We start from the raw sequence: 19,367 nt of genomic DNA on the forward strand, positions 1-19,367 counted from the left end.
AGGGAGGAAGGGGGAGGGAGGAAAGGGGGAGGGAGGAAAGGGGAGGGAGGAAAGGGGGAGGGAGGAAAAGGGGAGGGAGGGAGGGAGCAGGGAGGAAGGGGGGAGGGAGGGAGCAGGGAGGCCCTCTCAGTCTGTGTCCAAAGTGCACACTGACCACCCCTGGTCAGCGAGACAGAGGCCACCTGAAAGTAGAGCCAGAACCTGATGGCAGTCAGAGCCCCTGCTCAAGGGTGGCTGCTCGTGGACCTTCTGTGACAAGGACACACCACCCCGGGCGTCACAACCTGCAGACCCCGCAGCTGTGTTGCCGTTTCCAGCCAGAGGCCACCCTGGGCTGCGTGGATCCTGGCTGCAGACCGTGGGCCCTGCCCGTGTCCTGCGCCTTCCCTGGGGACCTGAGACCTGGCCTTAGCAAGCCTGGGGGCCACCAGGCTCTCCAGGTCCAGGTCCTGGCCACACCCACCCTGTCAAGGGCGCCTGCAAACAAGGAGTCCAGGCAGCCCTAGCTGGGGCGGGGGTCCTGCAGGCCAGTGCTGGACAGCCTCACACGCATCTTCTCAGCCAAGCTTCACTGTGGGCCTTTGAGTCAGGAGCTACTAACCCCATGGACAGGAGAGGGCACCAAGGCCCAGAGATGGTGAGCCACTGGCTTAGGTCACACAGCTGACACACAGGGGAGTGGGGACTGGAAGGCAGCCTGTCAGGCCACTCCAGGAGCCCCTGTGCCTGTGCCCTTCTGTTCCCGGCCACCCCCTGCTTGGTCCCAGCTCCTCCAGCCCCTGGCCTGTGGGATGCTCAGGATGGACCCTGACCCCCTGGGCGGGGACCAGCTGCTCGCATGCCCTGGCTGGACGCTGGACCTCACCTTTCTCCCGAAGGTACGTCACGGTGAGCCGCAGCACTGGGGGGATGAGCGCTCCTTGATTCTTGTCTCTGAGGCTGAGGGGGGAACAGAAGCAGCAGTAAGAGATGTAAGAGAACAAATACAGGCAGCAAAAGATCATTTCGATAAAGAGCTACATAAGCAAATACAGGAAGCAAAAGATTACTTCAATAAGGAGACAGAGCTTCTGAAAAAAAAAAAGAAATCCTTGAAATGAAAGAAACAATAAACCAAATTAAAAACTCAATAGAAAGCCCCACCAACAGATTAGACCACATGGAAGATAGGACCTCAGACAATGGAGGCAAAATGTATAATCTTGAAAAGAATCTTGACCACACAGTGAAAATGGTAAGAAACCATGAGCAGAACATTTCAAGAATTATGGGATAACACAGAAAGACCAGATTTAAGAATTACTGGTTGAATCAAACTGTGAAATATGATGTATTAAGAACTATGTAATGTTTTGAATGATCAACAATAAAAAAAAAAAAAAGAATTACTGGGATAGAGGAAGGCACAGAGTTCCAAACCAGAGGAGTGAATAATATTCATTGAAATAATGTCAGAAAATTTTCCAAACATGAAGCATGAATTGGAAAATCAATTACAAGAGGCTTACAGGACTCTAAATGTACAAAATCACAACAGATCCACACCAAGTCACCTTATAATGAAAATGCCTGATATACAGAATAAGGAGAGAATTTTAAAAGCCACAAGAGAAAGAAATCAGGTTACATAGAGGGGGAAACCAATTAGGATATCTGAAGATTTCTCAACCCAGACCTTTAATGCTGGGAGGTCCTGGAACAATATGTACCAAGTTCTGAAAAAAAAAAAAATGGATGTGAACCAAGAATCTGCTATCCAGAAAAATTAGACTTTAGATTTGATGATGAAATAAAAACTTTCCTGATAAACTAAAGTTAAAAGAATTTAACACTAGGAAGCCTGCACTACAGAACACCCTCAGCAAAATATTCCATGAGGAGGAAACAAACAAACAAACAAAAAACCCAACAATGAAAATCAGCAAAGGGAGGTATCACTAAAGGAAATACTAGTCAAAGGAGAAACCAACTCAAGTTAAATACCAAAAATAAACAAAGATGACCAGGAATGTAAATCATGTCTTAATAATAATCCTGAATGTTACTGGCCTAAACTCACCCATCAAAAGTCATACACTGGCAGATTGGATTTAAAATAAAAAAGACCCAACAATGTGCTGCCTTCAAGAGACTCATCTCATAGGAAAAGACATCCACAAACTGAAGGTGAAAGGTTGGGAAAAAACATGCCACTCACATGACTGCGGAAACAAGCAGGGGTTTCCATTCTCATATCAAATAAAGTACACTTCAAGCCAAAATTAATCAAAAGGGATAAAGAAGGACACTACATACTGCTCAAGGAAACCATCATCAACAAGGCCTAACAATTATAAATATATATGCCCCAATGGAGCATCTACATTTATCAAAAAAACTCTTCTTAAGTTCAAAAGTCAAATAGACCACAGCACAATAATTCTGGGTGACTTTAACACACCTCTTTCACCACTGGATAGATCTTCCAAACAAAAAGCTAAACAAATAAACTATAGAACTCAATAATGCAATCAATAACTTAGACTTAACAGACTTATATAGAATATTTCTTCCATCAACGAGTGAATACACTTTCTTCTCAGCAGCACAAGGATCCTTCTCTAAAATAGACTATATATTATGCCACAAAGAAACTCTAACCAAATACAAAAAAAAAATAGAGATACTACCTGTATTCTATCAGATCATGACGGAATGAGATTTGAAATCAATGATAAAATAAAAAATAGAAGCTACTCCAACACCTGGAGACTAAATAATATGCTATTGAATGAACAATAGGTTACAAAAGACATCAAAAAGGAGATAAAAAATTCTTAGAGGTAAATGAGAACACAGATATAACATATTGAAACCTCTGGGACACTATGAAGCAGTTCTAAGAGGAAAGTTAATTGCATGGAGTCCATCCCTTAAAAGAAGAAAAATTCAAGAAATAAAGGACCTAACATTACATCTCAAAGCCCTAGAAAAAGAAGAACAAATCAACCCCCAAAGCAGGAGAAGAAAGGAAATAATTAAAATCAGAGCTGAAATCAATTAAATTGAAACAAAAGAAACAATTGAAAAAATCGACAAAACAAAAAGTTGGTTCTTTCAAAAAACAAATAAAATTGACAAACCCTTAGCCATGCTAATGAAGAGAAGGAGAGAGAAAACTCAAATTCCTAACTCTGTGATGAACAGGGAAATATTGCATGGATACGACAGAAATACAGAAGATAATTAGAAATTATTTTGAAAATTTGTACTCCAACAAAATAGAAAATACCGAAGGCATCGACAAATTTCTAGACTCATATGATTTGCCCAAACTGAATTAGGACGATATAAACAATTTAAACAGATCGATTTCTAGCAAGGAAATAGAGGGTGCCATCAGAAGCTATCAACCAAGAAAAGCCCAGGGCCAGACGGATACACAGCCGAGTTCCACAAGACCTCCAAAAAACTAATACCAATACTCCTCAAATTATTCCATGAAATAGAAAAAGAGAGAACACTTCCAAACTCATTCTCTGAGGCCAATATCACTGATTCCAAACCCAGATAAAGACACATCAAAGTAAGAAAACTTCAGACCCATATCTCTAATGAAGATAGATGCAAAAATTCTCCACAAAATCCTGGCCAGTCGCATACAAAACCACATTAAAAGGAGAGTGCACCATGATCAAGTGGGGTCCATCCAGGGATGCAAGGTTGGTTCAACATGTGGAAATCAATAAATGTCATTCATCACATCAATAGACTTAAAGATAAGAATCATACGATCACCTCAATAGATGCAGAGAAAGCATTTGACAAAATACAGCACCCCTTCAGTTCAAAGCACTAGAAAAACTAGGGGTAACAGGAACACATCTCAACATTGTAAAAGCTATGCATGCTAAGCTCCAGGCCAACATCATTCTAAATGGAGAAAAATTGGAACATTCCCTCTAAAAACTGGAACAAGGCAGGGATGCCCTCTTTCACCACTTCTACTTAACATAGTCTCTGAAACTCTAGTCAGAGCAATCAGACAGATGAAAGAAGTTAAAGGGAAACGGATAGGAAAAGGAGAACTGAAGCCATCATTGTTTGCCTACGACATGACTCTATACTTAGAGGATGCAAAAAATTCCACCAGAAAACTTCTAGAACCAATAAATGAATTCAACAAAGCAACCGGATATAAAACCAACACCCATAAGTCAAAGGCATTTCTGTACATCAGTGACAAATCCTCTAAAGAGAAACTAGGAAAACCACCCCATTTACAATACCTCGGAAAAAAAAAATAGAGTACCTGGGAATCAACGAAAGAGGTGAAAGACCTCTACAATGAAAACTACAGAATGGTAAAGAAAGAAATTAAAGCAGTCTTTTCTATCTTCTAGATGGAAAGATCTCCCTTGTTCTTGGATAGGCAGAATTAATATTGTCAAAATGACCACATAATCAAAAGCACTCTATAGATTTAATGCAATTCAAATCAAAATCCCAATGACCTTCCTCATAGAAATAGAAAAAGCAGTCATGAAATTCATCTGGAAAAATAAGAGACCCAGAAGAGCCAAAGCAATCCTTAGCAGAAGAGTGAAGCAGGTGGCATCACTACACCAGACCTTAAACTATACCACAGAGCAATAGTAACAAAAACAGCATGAGCTGGGTGCAGTGGTGCACGCCTGTAATCCCAGTGGCTCAGGAGGCTGAGGCAGGAGGATCATGAGTTCAAAGCCAGCCTCAGTAATGGTGAGGCCCTAAGCAACTCAGTGAGACCCTGTCTCTAAAGAAAATACAAAATAGGGCTGGGGATGTGGCTCAGTGGTTGAATACCCCTGAGTTTAATCCCTGGTACCATAAATAAATAAATGTATTGTGTCCACCTACAACCAAAAGTAATAATAGTAATAATAATAATAAATATTTTTAAAGGCACCGAAATAGACTTGTAGACCAATGCTACAGAATAGAGGACACAGAGACAAACCCACATAAATACAGTTCTCTCATACCAGACAAAGGTGCCAGAACATATATTGGAGAGAAGATAGCTTATTCAACCATGGTGCTAGGAAAACTGGAAGTCCATATGCAGCAAAATGAAATTAAGCCACTCTCTCTCACCATGCACAAAAGTCAACTGAAAGTGCTTCAAGGACCTAGGAAGTAGACCAGAGACCCTGTGCCTACTGGAAGAAAAAGTAGGCCCAAATCTCCATCATGTCGGATTAGGCCCCGAGTTCTTTAATAACACTCCTGTAGTACAAGAAATAAAATCAAGAATCAATAAATGGGATGGATTCAAGCTGAAAAGCTTCTTAGCGAAAGAAACAATCTGTGAGGTGAAGAGAGAGCCTACATCCTGGGAGCAAATCTTTACCACAAGCACCTCAGATAGAGCACTGATCTCCAGGGAATATAAAGAACTCAAAAAGCTAAACTCCAAAAGACAAATAACCCAGTCAATAAATGGGCCAAGGAACTGAACAGACACTCCTCAGAGGATGACATACAATCAATCAACAAATATATGAAAAAATGTTCATCATCTCTAGCAATTAGAGAAATGCAAATCAAAACCACTCTAAGGTTTCATCTCACTCCAGTCAGAATGGCAGCTGTTAAGAATACAAACAACAATAAGTGTTGGCGAGGATGTGGGGAAAAGGCACACTCTTACATTGCTGGTGGGACTGCAAATTGGTGCAGCCAATATGGAAAGCAGTATGGAGATTCCTTGGAAAACTGGGAATGGAACCACCATTTGACCCAGCTATTCCTCTTTTCGGACTTTAAACAAAGGACTTAAAAACAGCCTACTTAAAGTAATAGTGTGTTGTTTATATATATCAATGTTTATAGCAGCACAATTCACAACAGCTAAACTGTGGGACCAACCTAGATGCCCTTCAGTAGATGAATGGATAAAGAAACTGTGGTTTATATGCACAGTGGAATATTAAAAGAGAATAAAATCATGGCATTGCATGGAGTTGGAGAATATGATGCTAAGTGAAGTTAGCCAATCCCAAAAACCAATGGCCAAATGTTTTCTCTGATATGTGGATCTGATCATAATGGGGATGGGGGAGCATGGGGGGAACGGAAGAACTCTGGATAGGGCAAAGGGGAGGGAGGGGAGGGAGGGGCAGGGGGTAGGAAAGACGGTGGAATGAGATGGACATCACTACCCCAGGTACAGGTATGAAGCCAGAGTGGTGTGACTCTACTTTGTGAACCACCAGAGACATGAAAAGTGTGCTCCGTATGAGCGCTGTGAATCGACACGCATTCTCTGTCGTGTATAACAATTCAGAATAAACAAATAAACTTTTAAAAAAGAAGGTGTAAAGACAACCCACAGAACGGGAGAAAATACTTGTGAACGGTATCTTCCACAGAGCTGGAGGCCATAATATATAGATCAAATGTTATCTTAACAAGAAAAAGGCAAATAGCAAGCCAATGGGCAGAGGGCTTGATGGATAGACACATCTCCATGGAGATATGCAAATGACCACTGAGCACATGAGAAAGATGCGCCAGGAGGGAACCGACATTGCTGGTGGGACCAGGTGGGGCAGCACTTTGGAGCAGTTAAACGCAGATCCTGTGAGGCCCCGCCACCCCTCCTGGGTGCCTGGGAAACCTGTGCATGCATCTTGAGCCCCAAAACCACCAACAGGCAAAAGCAGCCCACTGTTCACCACCGCGATTCACCAACCGCTGTTCACCACCAGCAATGAAAACACCTGCGTATCCAGGGGCACGTCACGTTCAGACCTTGGAAATACACCGCCAGGAAAGAGCCCAGGGGCACATGGCCACACGTGCGTGTTTTTACTTATTTTGACGGGGCCCTCCCTACATTGCCTAGGCTGGACTCGAACTCCTGGGCTCAAGGGATCCTCCGGCCCCAGCCTCCCTGGAGCTGGGACCACAGGTGCCCACGCCCCTGTGCCCAGCTTGCGTGACTGTGTACAAGAAACGTCTGGAACAGGCAAATCCAGAGACAGAAAGTGGATCCCAACGTGGCAGGAGCTCGGGGAGGGACAGGGAGTGATGGCGAAAGGACCCAGGGCCCTTTTCGAGGTGACGAAAATGCTCTGGAATTAGATGACAGTGATGGTGACCCAGGCCTGTGAACACACTTCGTGCACTTAATAAGATGACCCTGGGCCGGACAGTCCTGGGCCCACTGTCAGTCTTCACCCAGCCACTGAACACTGCTGTGCTGGGCCCAGGACGCAGGGGTGTGTGTCACACGAGTGTCACACGAGTGTCACGGGCAGCTCGCCTCCCAATCTGTGGAGCTACCGGGAGGGCTTCCTGGAGGAGGGGAAGGACTGGGAGCGGGCAGAGCCCTGGGCAGCAGGGTCCCCCAGGGACAGCCGGCCAGGGCTTCACCTCCAGGTGCAGGAAAGAATCGGGGACAGAGGCTGTGGACGCTGGGCCTCCCAAAGCCAGAAAGTGCCACAGCTGCCTCCGCCCCTCGGGAGAGCCCTGCTCCCTCCACGCCCGCGAGCCCCGCTGTCCTGGCCAGGCCTCCAGGACCCCGTGTGTCCCCAGGCGAAGCTTCCTGTGCGCTTTTGAACTTAACTCAGCAAATTAACGTTTGTGAATAGGATCTGGTTATGAATTTTAATGACTTCCATTCATTCCCAGTCCAAACAAATTACAGATCTGGTGCTTTATTTAATATGCTTATTGCCATTTTATTACCCTCATTGGCAACCAAACAGCATAAAATATTAATTTAAAGAGGCAGTCGTGTGGGTTCTCTCTCCAAGTGGAGCGCGGGACGGCTCTCGGGGTTGCCCATGTCACTCCCCGTTCCCTGAAGACACAACCAACTGAGGTTTTTTCCGTGTGTTCGGTTCTGGGAACCGAATCCGGGCCTCTGCCTCAGAGCTGCACCCGGCTTCGCTTGTTCATGAGCTGGTTTTATCAGTCCCCACTGGCCCTGGGGTCAAGAGGGCACAGCAAGGTGGCAGCTAGAGCAGAGCCCTGCTGTGACGGTTCCACGCCAACCCATTCTGAGTGCAGGACAGAAGCCACTGTCCCCCCACCCCACCCCATCCCACCCCGCGGCCTCCAGGAGCTGAGAGGTCCCTAGGGGACCCCGTGACCCAGGACAATACCCGGCCCCAAGGTCCTTAACCTATCTCTTCTGCAAACTCCTCTCCCCGTCAGGGGACAGCTGCTTCAGGCCAAGGAAAGCGGGCAGGTGCCCAGGGCCAGATCCGTCCCGCCTGGCCCCAGAGCCCCGGAGGGCAGGGCAGCAAGCCCCCTACTCGCCAAGCCCACCGTGGGCCCAGGAGCATCAGAGTTTTAGGTAACGGCCAGATCCCACATGAGTTTCCAACATGCCAGATGGACGTGCGGAAAAGGACACTCACTGCCCTCTGGTGTGGCCATCCTGAGGCTGACCCGACCTCCCCAGAGCTGTGGGATGAGCAGCCTCGTCTTCCACGGCCAGAGAAGGGGTACGGGCGGGGGTGGGGGGGACAAGCTCATGACCCGGCTGGCTCAGCGCCGCAGCTGCTGGGATGGGGCTGGGATGGGGCTGGAACAGGGAGGCCCTGCTGGCAGCCAAGACGCCAGGGCAGAAGGGCTTCCCGGAGGAGGCACCACTGAAACAGATTGTAAAAGATGAAGTTGGGGACAGAGGGGGGGTGGGGCACAGAATGGCTCTCGAGTCCCTGAAGGTTGCAGATGGTAAACCCCACGCAGTGGGCTCGCCTGTGGTCCCAGCAGCTTGGGAGGCTGAGGCAGGAGGATGGCAAGGTCAAAGCAGCCTCAGCAACTCAGCGAGGCCCTGAGCAACTCAGCCAGACCCCATCTCTCGATAAAATACAAAGGAGGGCTGGGTGTGGCTCAGTGGTAAGCGCCCTGGGTTCCATCCCGGTGCCAGGAAAAGGATCCCAGCACGCTCAGGCTGTTCCTTTCAGAAACACGAAGCTGGCTGAGAGGAGGGGCGAGTTCAAGTCATGGCTAATAAGGTCTTGGTCAGGAAGGAGAGGCCGTGCTGAGGGGACAATTGGGGACCTTGGCAGTCTCATCCGTCAGCTTATTTCTCGCTCCTGCCCTGTGTGGCGCAGGTGGGCAGGGTGCCCGGGGGTGCAGGGAGAAGTGGGGGCACCAGCTCTTACTACTCCTTCCCGAGGGCCCCCCAATTCTGCTGTGATGTCATTGGCCAAAGCCAGTCACATGAGCAAGGTTCGGCAAGGCCCAGAGGGCAGGGAGCCAGAACCTCCCAGGGCACTGGGCGGCCCCCAGGTCCCTGGTGCTCTACCCGCCGCTGGGTCCCACACGCGGGCACAGACACAGGAGCCGGGAGCACGGGCCTCCGTGGTGGCCTCAGGCTGCGCTGGCCCTGCAGGGTCGGGCTCAGCCACCGGAGACAGGGGTCCAGGACGGTCCCTGGTCCCAGAGCCTCCAGGGCTGGGGAGGTGGACGTGGGCTCACTTACTATTGCAGACTCACACCGAACTGCTGGGTGGGCAGAGGCGGCCGGGGCGGTGGCTTCTTGGTGGCAGGAGGCGGCAGCCCGCTGTGCAGGTCACGGAGCTTCTCGTCATACCTGGGAACACAGAAGAGGCAAGTCACACATCGCAGGGGACAGCCCATGGCTGCGGGAGGCCACTTCCAGGTGCTGGGTGGGACCCGATGGAGAGACATGCCTCGGGTCATCACTGGGCACAGCCCAGATCAGGACTAGAAAACCCTGTCCTGCCCTCAGACCAGGGTCTCCGACTCTGGAGCTCAGAGCACACACGGGGACGGGGTAAAACCCAGATCCACAGCCCCGCCCGGAGGGCAGGATTCCTGTGTCCTCTGGGTCCTTCTGCAGGGTCCCTGGACCACTTTGGGGGCCCTGGCTGCCCAGAGCCTGATTCACACCCTCCCAAGCCCCAGCTCCCGAGGACCACGGGACCCTGCCTTTGATGCTACTGGCCGCCTGCACGGTCCTGGACACCCCAGACCACAAGGTGGGCCCCAGAGCTGCAGCTGGTACGCTGGTCTCCCCCACAAAACTGCCCCAATGGGACCCCCTGGGAGCCAACCCCAGTGACCCTAGTGCAGCCCGGGTTGGGGTCTTGCCCAAGCCCACAGTCGACCATGGTCCCCATGCCCTCAGGGTCCAGTCATGGTCCTCCAAGGACTCTTTCGCCCCAGCCCCAGCCCCCCAACCTCCAGCCCCAGCCCCAAGCCCCCTAGTCCCCCAGCCCCAGCCCCCAGTGGTGCCCAGCCCCCCAGCCCCCAGCCTCCTAGTCCCCCAGCCCCAGCCCCAAGCCCCTTAGTCCCCCAGCCCCAGCTCCCAGTCCCCAGTGGTGCCCAGCCCCCCAGCCCCCAGATCCCAGTCCCCAGCCCTAGCGCCCATCCCCCCAGTCCCCCAGCCCCCCAGCCCCAGTGCCCAACTCCCAAGCCCAGTCCCCATCCCCCCAGTCCCCAGTGCCCATCCCCCCATCCCCCAGCCTGGCGGGCACTCACCGCAGCACCTCTTGGGGGATGGGCAGCTGGTCACACTGGAGGTGCTCCCGGAGCTCTCTCAGGGAGCTGCAATAGGTGACCTTTTTCCCAAACTTGTGACTAGGAAAGCAGAAGACAGCAGGGGTCAGGCGGCAGGGAGAGGCCATGCGGGGTCTGGGGAGGGCAGGTGGCAGCTCCTGGAGATGGGACGTCTGAGGCTATCCCTCCTGAGGCCTGCCATGTGCCCAGTGCCATCCCCATGCCCATCAATAAAATGTGCCCAACTTGAATCCACCTTGAGTCGGCACAGACGGAGGAGACCGGGAGCTCTGCGGGCTTGGCGCACAATCCCAGGGTGCTGGGATCCAGGGTGCTGGGACCCAGGGTTCTGGGACCCAGGGTGCTGGGATCCAGGGTGCTGGGACCCAGGGTGCTGGGATCCAGGGTGCTGGGCCTGGGTGGCACATGGCTTTGCATTTGACACCTCCCCATTGAGAGTGTCCCCAAGGGCAGGGACCGAGTGGCAGTCTCCAGGCTTGTCCCTGGGGACACAGGACGCCAGCACAGCCATAAAGCCAGAGGAGCCCTGGCTGCATCCAGCAACCCGGTCCTGTCCCTCACCAGGGACGACTCGCTCCTCCTCTGGGGGCCCAGGCCCTGTGAGGATGGGCCCCGCCCCGTGAGACAGAAGGAGGTGATTTGCACAAACTCGTCCATCGCCAGGCACCTGGGCGACGTCCAGTCCCCGTGACCATCATATTAATGAAGCTCAGGTTCCTCGATGGCGAGACCCAGGCTGGTTTTCTCTTGTACTTTTGGAGCAGCGCCTCCCCTATGTGCGTATTCCAGAGGCACAACTATGGATGTGGGGGCGGAATCGCAGTTACCAGGAAGGGAGTTACGGAGTCAGCAAAACCAAATGCGTTACTATTATGACAATTTGCAAGCCTTGAAATAAGTGTTCGTGCATTCTCAGTGCGATATACATTGTGAAATTAAAATAATCCAATTTCACCACTGCAAAAACAACCAGAAAATGGGGGATCACGGCAGGAAATTACAGAGTAGGAGTGAACCATTTGGCCCAGCGTGGCTGCCTGGGCCTGTCCCACCTGCAGGGGACCAGAGGGAGGCCCATCTGTGTGCATGGGCTCCCCCTAGTGGAGGAGGGAGAAGCGTCCCTGGCCCCTGGTGGGTTTTACAGGGTGACTTGGCCGGGCCCTGAACTCAAGATTGCTGTTCTGCAGGAGGCTGGGGACCAGGACTGAAGGCTGGGTGGCTGAAGAGCCACCAAGTGCTGGGAGTAATGCACACAAAGGACAGGGCTTCTCTGGGTTCCAGCACTAGGGGTGGAGGGTCCCACGGAGTGTCCTTGCCACCTGCCCACTCAGACTCCACAGGACTCAGGGACAGTCTGGCCCCTGCTGGAGACCATAGTTCTCCTGCCAGATTCATACAATTCTTCCATCTTCAAATGACTCCAGGGCTCAGAGAGGTCATATTACTGCCCAGTGACACACAGCCAACAGGCAGCATACCCCAGTCCTGGCTCCAGGGCCCCCAACCCTCCCTGAGGCAGGATGAGGGGTAGAAGAACCCAGGCTAGAGTTGGAATCCCAGCCCCCGCCCTTACTGTGTGACCTAGAGCAGGCTGCTCAACCTCTCTGAGCATCAGCCTTCTCTTGTTTGAAATAGGGAAAATATGGTTAACTTCAGAGGATGTCTGGGGGCGCCTGGCACATAAGGTGCAGATGTTGTAATTAAATCAAAGAAGAAAGGATAATCAAAAGATTAAACAATGCTAGCCCTAACAATGAACATTTGCTAGGGCCCAGCAGGTCCTATTCCAAAGGTCCCCAGGAAGTCATTGTTGTAACATGGAGTGACTTAGGTGGTGTTTCTGGCCACATGGGGAAGCCCAGGCAGAGCGGCGGCATCTCTCATCCAGAGCAGTGGGTGGCCAGCAGGACAGAGGTGACCCAGGCAATGTGGCTCCAGAACCATCCCAGGCCTCGGTGGCCAACCTCAGGCACAGGGGACCTTGCCGCGTCCCCTGAGGACCTTCGAGGTCTCTAGAACCCTCGGGCTTCCTAAGGCGAGTGGCAGCACCTGGAGTTGGGTCGCCTGAAGCTGTCCCTGGACCGCAGGGTGACCAGCACTGGCTTTCTCGCTGTCAAATCTGTCAGGGGCCCCCTGGGCACTGCTCCTGGCCCAACACAAACCCACAGGGACCTCACTTCCAGCAGGCGGCCAGGTGGGAAGGCCTGGGACCAGGAGGCCAGCCAAGCCAGCTCTGGCCTTGAAGCCTCCTGCGTTCCCCAGGACCTGACTCGGGTCCACTGCCCGGGGACTCAGGGCCACACAGTTCCCTCCTCCTGGGCCCTGTGACACAGGGCACCTGTGACCTCGTAACAGAGTTCAGTCCCAGTCAGCCCTCCACCTCGGGGGAGCCCGGAGCCCCCTGAAGACCAGCTGCTCATTTCTGCAGGCCTCTCACCCGGCTCCATGTCACGGGCCTTGCTGGGGCCTGGCACCCGTGGGGGCCAGGGAACCGTGTCTGCAGGACCAGCGAGGCCATGTGCTGCAGAACACAGGTGGGGCCCGTGGGGAGGGCAGGCAGAGGGGCAGCCGTGGGCTCATGGTCACCGGAGCCTCAGAAGGCAGGGTGGGCCCCAGGGGAGTGGGTGGGGCTAGCCATTTGCTCTGGGCGGGGCTTGGGCTGTCTACATCTGACCTCGAAGGAACTGAGTCACTGAGTCAGCCAGTGGTCACTCCATGGCCCACCTGCTCCCACGACCATGAGGATCACGGGCCCCGGGTGAGTGACGGGGGGGGGGGGGTGTGGGACCTTGAGGTTTCAGAATATGAGTGACGGGCGGGGGGCTGACCAGCAGCTAGGAGAGCTGTGACAGTGCCCAGTGGCCCCAGCAGCCAATGACCACAGACCTTGGCCTATGCCACCCACTCACTCCTTGCAGGCCTGTGGGTGAAGGCCACATGGGTCTCGGTGGTGATGTCACGGAGGTGCGGGGTGGGCTCCCCGGGAGGCAGGGTCCATGCTCCGTGGCGCGGCTCTCCCCCCACCCCACGGTGGCAGAGCGGACTCCAGCCCCTCCATCGGCACTTCGCCCCCTCAGACCTCGGCTGGGACAGGAACACGGGACCTGTGACGTCCTCAGGCCCAGCTGGGGACCTGGGTCACCTCTGCAAGGTGCCTGGTACCATGGAGGGGACGCCTTTGCAGGTTTGTTGGGGCCATTATTCAGCTGACCGCTGCAGTGAAGAGGGTCCCCAGGCCCCAGAACTGCTGCTGGCCGACAGCCCGGGGTCCCCAGGGCTGGTGTGCTGACACAGAGACACAGGCCCCCGGGGGCAGGACGAGATGCAGCGGCTCAGCCCCGGGGAGACGACCCGCCGGCGGGCAGTGCCAGGGCCAGGGGCCCAGGTCTCTGGAGGCCGATGACCTCCTGGATATCGGCTGAGGAAATGGAAAGATGCCCACCCAGCTCCACCTGGGCTCCCCACCTGGGCACAGAGCCCCACACCTGCCCACCACGATGACCGTGGCGGGAGGGACGCTGTCAGGCCACCACAGGAGGGTCTGCTGGGGGAAGGCAGGCAGGGCCCCGAGGAGGCAGCGAAGGCCATGGGTCTGTGCCCACGTGTCCAGAGAGGGCCAGGGAAGGGTGACCTCCCTTGGGAGGCAACCCTGCTCTTAGCCCCTCCTGGGAGGCCCTCCCAAGTCCCCCTGACCCTCCAGGACACACTCCTCCTCCCTCCGATGTCCCAACCTCCAGGGCACGCCTGGGCCCGTCCAGGCCAGGCCTGGGGTGTGCTCCCTGCCCAGCTGCGCCACGGGGCTCCAGGCAGTGGGCGCCTGGTGCAGGTGTCAAGCTGGGCGGCGAGAAGATGCCGCCGTGGCCTGGCAGAGCCCCGAGCCTGCCCACCCACACCGAGAGCCTCAGGTGGGAAACAGTCCAGCTCCGGGGACGAGGTCAGCTGAGGCCTCAGGTCCAGCTCTTTGTGCCGTTGGCTCTGGCTGCCGGCAGGAGGGGCTGACCACAGGCCGAGTGTCCAAACCTGTCTGCTCCAGAGAAGGGAGTGGCCCTTGCCCTGCTCCTGGGGGTGGCCTCTGAGCTTTTGGAACATCTGATAAGAACGTCTTTGCATCTGCGACCCGGGGACACCACGTGGTGGACACCAGCCATTTGCTCTGGGCGGGGCTTGGGCTGTCTACATCTGACCTCGCAGGAGCTGAGTCACTGAGTCGGCCAGTGGTCACTCCATGTTTATGGGACCAACCCCAAGAAACCCCCTGGGCCCCGAGGATTGGCCACGCTTCACTCGTGAGCAGCACCCGCTCCCCGTGCCACACGTGGTCACGGTGGAAGTCACGCCATGTCCCAGTGCAGCTGCGCCGTGTGGGTGCTCGGGTGTCGGGGGTAAAATCCAGGCTCTCGCCTCAGGCACCGGGGGCCGGCGCTCCTGTCCACGGCCCTCAGAGGGTCGTGCACACGCCCTGGGCCATGCTGCGACTCAGCACAGACCCCTCGGGCAGGCAGGGGGCCCAGACCCGTGGCCATCCTCCAGGTGGGACCTGCGGTGAAGGTGACCCCCGTCCTCGCCAGGAGTGACACCCACCTGATGAGCGGCTTGAAGAGTTTCCAGAGGACCTTGATGAAGCTGGTGGGGTGCACCACGTAGAGCGCCTTCAGGTTCTTCCTGTACCTGGGGAGGGGACCAGGGGGCCCTGGGGCTGCGGCTCAGTCGCTCCCAGCTGAAGCCGGGGGCAGAGCCGCAGCCGGGGTCTCGGGCCCCCCCCCAGCATTTAAGAATGCTGAGCCAGAAACCAGGGGTTCACTCTTGGGGGATCAGGACCCCTGTCCGCCCCACAGGCACGCTTGCAAGACGAGGTCACTGTGCAGGCGCTGCCTCTGCAGGGCCCAGCTTTCTGCTTGTGCGGGGCCTGGACTGAGCCCCAGCCCGTCCACCTTCCCGAGCAGAAGCCCACAGGCCAGCAGCTTCCATCTGACACAGTGACCCTGACCAGGGCCTTCCGCCCGGCCCCGGCCCTGCCAGACGTGCCACCTATCAGTGGCCTCTGTGTGAGTGTGGACGGTCTCCCATGCTGGGCGGGCAGCCTCCACCTGGATCTGGTGACGTGACCTTTGGTTTTGAATTGTTCCTGGTCACAGCCCGCCGCACAGAGCCAGCTGCCGGGCACCGACACGTGACCTAACTGCCCAGGGCTGTGTGGCCTCCTCCAGGTGGAAGCTGTCCACTTGCAAAGCCAGACCCAGCAGCCACCCATCCCACTGCACACCGAGACCCGCCACACTCAGCCCCCACGGTGGCTGCCCAATGCCCGCCCAGTGCCCGAGGCTGGCACGCACTTCCTGTCAAACTCCTTGTAGGCGCTCTGCAGCCAGCCCAGGGACGGCTTGTTCCCGCCGTGGAGGCCGTGGTGGAAGTAGACGAGGCTGTAATCGTTCTCCACGTACTGGTCCAGCGTGAACTTCAGGTACCTGGACCACACACGAGACATGGACGTGAGGGCCTCCTCCCTGCCCTCACGTGGAGGCCACGTCGGCTTCTCTGGCCACCCAGCAGAGCCGGCACCAGGCCACACAGGGTCACATCCAGAGCCACTGGAGATCCCACACGCCAGGGCCCAGCCCTCAACGGCTCGATGAGGCTCAGAGACGTGAAGCCACTTGCCAGGTCACACAGCTGATAGGTGGACATGGTAGGCCAAAGCATGACCCCCCCCCCCCAACACATCCCCGTCACGTCCCCAGAACCCGGGACGTGACTCATCAGACGTGGCTGAGTCGAGGGTCTGGTGAGGAGGAGCTCGTCCTGGATCAGCTGGGCGAACTCTGGATGCCGTCACACACTTAACAGAGGGACCCCAAGGGTGGCTCAGCAGGGAGAAGGCCCTGTGGAGAGGGTGAGGGGACCAGCCAGGGAGGACTTGCCCACAGCTCAGGAAGCAGAGGAGGCGAGGGACAGTCGCAGGCTGCAGAGGGACTGGAGGAGTCGGTCTCCAGAGCCCCGACTGCACCCAGACCAGGACCCTGGAGATCAAACCGCTCTGTCTGAGGCCACCGGGTTTGGGGTCATTGTCAGAGCAGCCACAGGGGATGGGCTGAGACTCCAGCCAGGGGCTGCCCTCCCCAGCGCCAGCACCGCCATGCTGCTGGGCCGCCGAAGCACCGTCCTCCCCAGAGGAGCCTCCCAGCATCTGTCCTCTGTCACTGGCCATTCCTCCCTCCCATCACGTCAGGGCTGCACAGCCCTCGGGCTGTAGCTGGAGAACACTGTCCTCCAGTCACCGCGGAGAGGCCTCATCCTGCCATCTGCGAGGGACCTCGCTTCACCCACATCACTTTGGCAGCTAGTCCTGGCGCCAAGTTCATGGGGTGGCCAAGCCCACAGTGTTGCCAAGCCCACAGTGTCACCAAGCCCACAGGGTCACCAAGCCCACAGAGTCACCAAGCCCACAGAGTCACCAAGCCCACAGTGTCACCAAGCCCACAGAGTCACCAAGCTCACAGTGTTGCCAAGCCCACAGTGTCACCAAGCCCACAGAGTCACCAAGCTCACAGATTCACCAAGCCCACAGTGTCGCCAAGCCCACAGTGTCACAAAACCATGGGGTCACCAAGCCCACAGAGTCACCAAGCTCACAGTGTCACCAAGCCCACAGAGTCACCGAGTCCACAGTGTCACCAAGCCCACAGAGTCACCAAGCTCAAAAAGTCACCAAGCCCACAGTGTCACCAAGCCCACAGTGTCGCCAAGCCCACAGTGTCGCCAAGTCCACAGAGTCACCAAGCTCAGTGTCACCAAGTCCAAGTGTCACCAAGCCCATAGTGTCATCAAGCCCACAGTGTCACCAAGCTCACGGGGTCACCAAGCTCACAGTGTCACCAAGCCCATAGTGTCATCAAGCCCACAGGGTCACCAAGCCCATAGTGTCACCAAGCGCACGGGGTCATAGAGCCCACGGGGTCATCAAGCTCACAGTGTCACCAAGCCCACAGTGTCACCAAGTCCACAGTGTCACCAAGCTCACAGAGTCACCAAGCTCACAGGGTCACCAAGCCCACAGTGTCACCAAGCTCACAGTGTCACGAAGCTCACAGAGTCACCAAGCCCACAGTGTCACCAAGCCCAGAGAGTCACCAAGCCGACAGTGTCACCAAGCCCACAGAGTCACCAAGCCCACAGTGTCACCAAGAACACAGAGTCACCAAGCTCACAGTGTCACCAAGCTCACAGTGTCACCAAGCCCACAGAGTCACCAAGCCCACAGTGTCACCAAGCCCACAGAGTCACCAAGCTCACAGATTCACCAAGCCCACAGTGTCGCCAAGCCCACAGTGTCACCAAACCATGGGGTCACCAAGCCCACAGAGTCACCAAGCTCACAGTGTCACCAAGCCCACAGAGTCACCAAGTCCACAGTGTCACCAAGCCCACAGAGTCACCAAGCTCACAAAGATACCAAGCCCACAGTGTCACCAAGCCCACAGTGTCGCCAAGCTCACAGTGTCACCAAGCCCACAGTGTCACCAAGCCCACAGTGTCACCAAGCTCACAGGGTCTCCAAGCCCACAGTGTCACCAAGCCCACAGTGTCACCAAGCCCACAGAGTCACCAAGCCCACAGTGTCGCGAAGCCCACAGTGTCACCAAGCCCACAGAGTCACCAAGCCCACAGTGTCACCAAGCCCACAGAGTCACCAAGCTCACAGATTCACCAAGCCCACAGTGTCGCCAAGCCCACAGTGTCACAAAACCATGGGGTCACCAAGCCCACAGAGTCACCAAGCTCACAGTGTCACCAAGCCCACAGAGTCACCGAGTCCACAGTGTCACCAAGCCCACAGAGTCACCAAGCTCAAAAAGTTACCAAGCCCACAGTGTCACCAAGCCCACAGTGTCGCCAAGCCCACAGTGTCGCCAAGTCCACAGAGTCACCAAGCTCAGTGTCACCAAGTCCAAGTGTCACCAAGCCCATAGTGTCATCAAGCCCACAGTGTCACCAAGCTCACGGGGTCACCAAGCCCACGGGGTCACCAAGCTCACAGTGTCACCAAGCCCATAGTGTCATCAAGCCCACAGGGTCACCAAGCCCATAGTGTCACCAAGCGCACGGGGTCATCACGCCCACGGGGTCATCAAGCTCACAGTGTCACCAAGCCCACAGTGTCACCAAGTCCACAGTGTCACCAAGCTCACAGAGTCACCAAGCTCACAGGGTCACCAAACCCACAGTGCCACCAAGCCCACAGTGTCACCAAGCTCACAGTGTCACGAAGCTCACAGAGTCACCAAGCCCACAGTGTCACCAAGCCCAGAGAGTCACCAAGCCGACAGTGTCACCAAGCCCACAGAGTCACCAAGCCCACAGTGTCACCAAGAACACAGAGTCACCAAGCTCACAGTGTCACCAAGCTCACAGTGTCACCAAGCCCACAGAGTCACCAAGCCCACAGTGTCACCAAGCCCACAGAGTCACCAAGCTCACAGATTCACCAAGCCCACAGTGTCGCCAAGCCCACAGTGTCACCAAACCATGGGGTCACCAAGCCCACAGAGTCACCAAGCTCACAGTGTCACCAAGCCCACAGAGTCACCAAGTCCACAGTGTCACCAAGCCCACAGAGTCACCAAGCTCACAAAGATACCAAGCCCACAGTGTCACCAAGCCCACAGTGTTGCCAAGCTCACAGTGTCACCAAGCCCACAGTGTCACCAAGCCCACAGTGTCACCAAGCTCACAGGGTCTCCAAATCCACAGTGTCACCAAGCCCACAGTGTCACCAAGCTCACAGTGTCACCAAGCCCACAGTGTCGTCAAGTCCACAGAGTCACCAAGCTCAGTGTCACCAAGTC

The 19,367-nt window shown here is 54.9% G+C and overlaps 1 protein-coding gene across 2 annotated transcripts in view; it reads right to left on the reverse strand.

Moving 5' to 3' along the window:
* Arhgap8 (Rho GTPase activating protein 8) overlaps positions 1-19,367 on the reverse strand; it is a 37,876-nt gene that overhangs the window by 5,925 nt on the left and 12,584 nt on the right. For both annotated transcript variants that reach the window (XM_026394302.2, XM_077798758.1), the window contains exons 3-7: positions 15,858-15,989; positions 15,106-15,192; positions 10,486-10,584; positions 9,464-9,574; positions 866-939 (exon numbers count right to left, since the gene is read on the reverse strand). In XM_026394302.2, coding sequence (XP_026250087.1) covers positions 866-939; positions 9,464-9,574; positions 10,486-10,584; positions 15,106-15,192; positions 15,858-15,989 — 503 coding nt within the window. The remainder of the gene's footprint in view (positions 1-865; positions 940-9,463; positions 9,575-10,485; positions 10,585-15,105; positions 15,193-15,857; positions 15,990-19,367) is intronic.

The sequence above is a fragment of the Urocitellus parryii genome, chromosome 5 (genome assembly GCF_045843805.1).
Source record: "Urocitellus parryii isolate mUroPar1 chromosome 5, mUroPar1.hap1, whole genome shotgun sequence".
Lineage (NCBI taxonomy): Eukaryota > Metazoa > Chordata > Mammalia > Rodentia > Sciuridae > Urocitellus > Urocitellus parryii.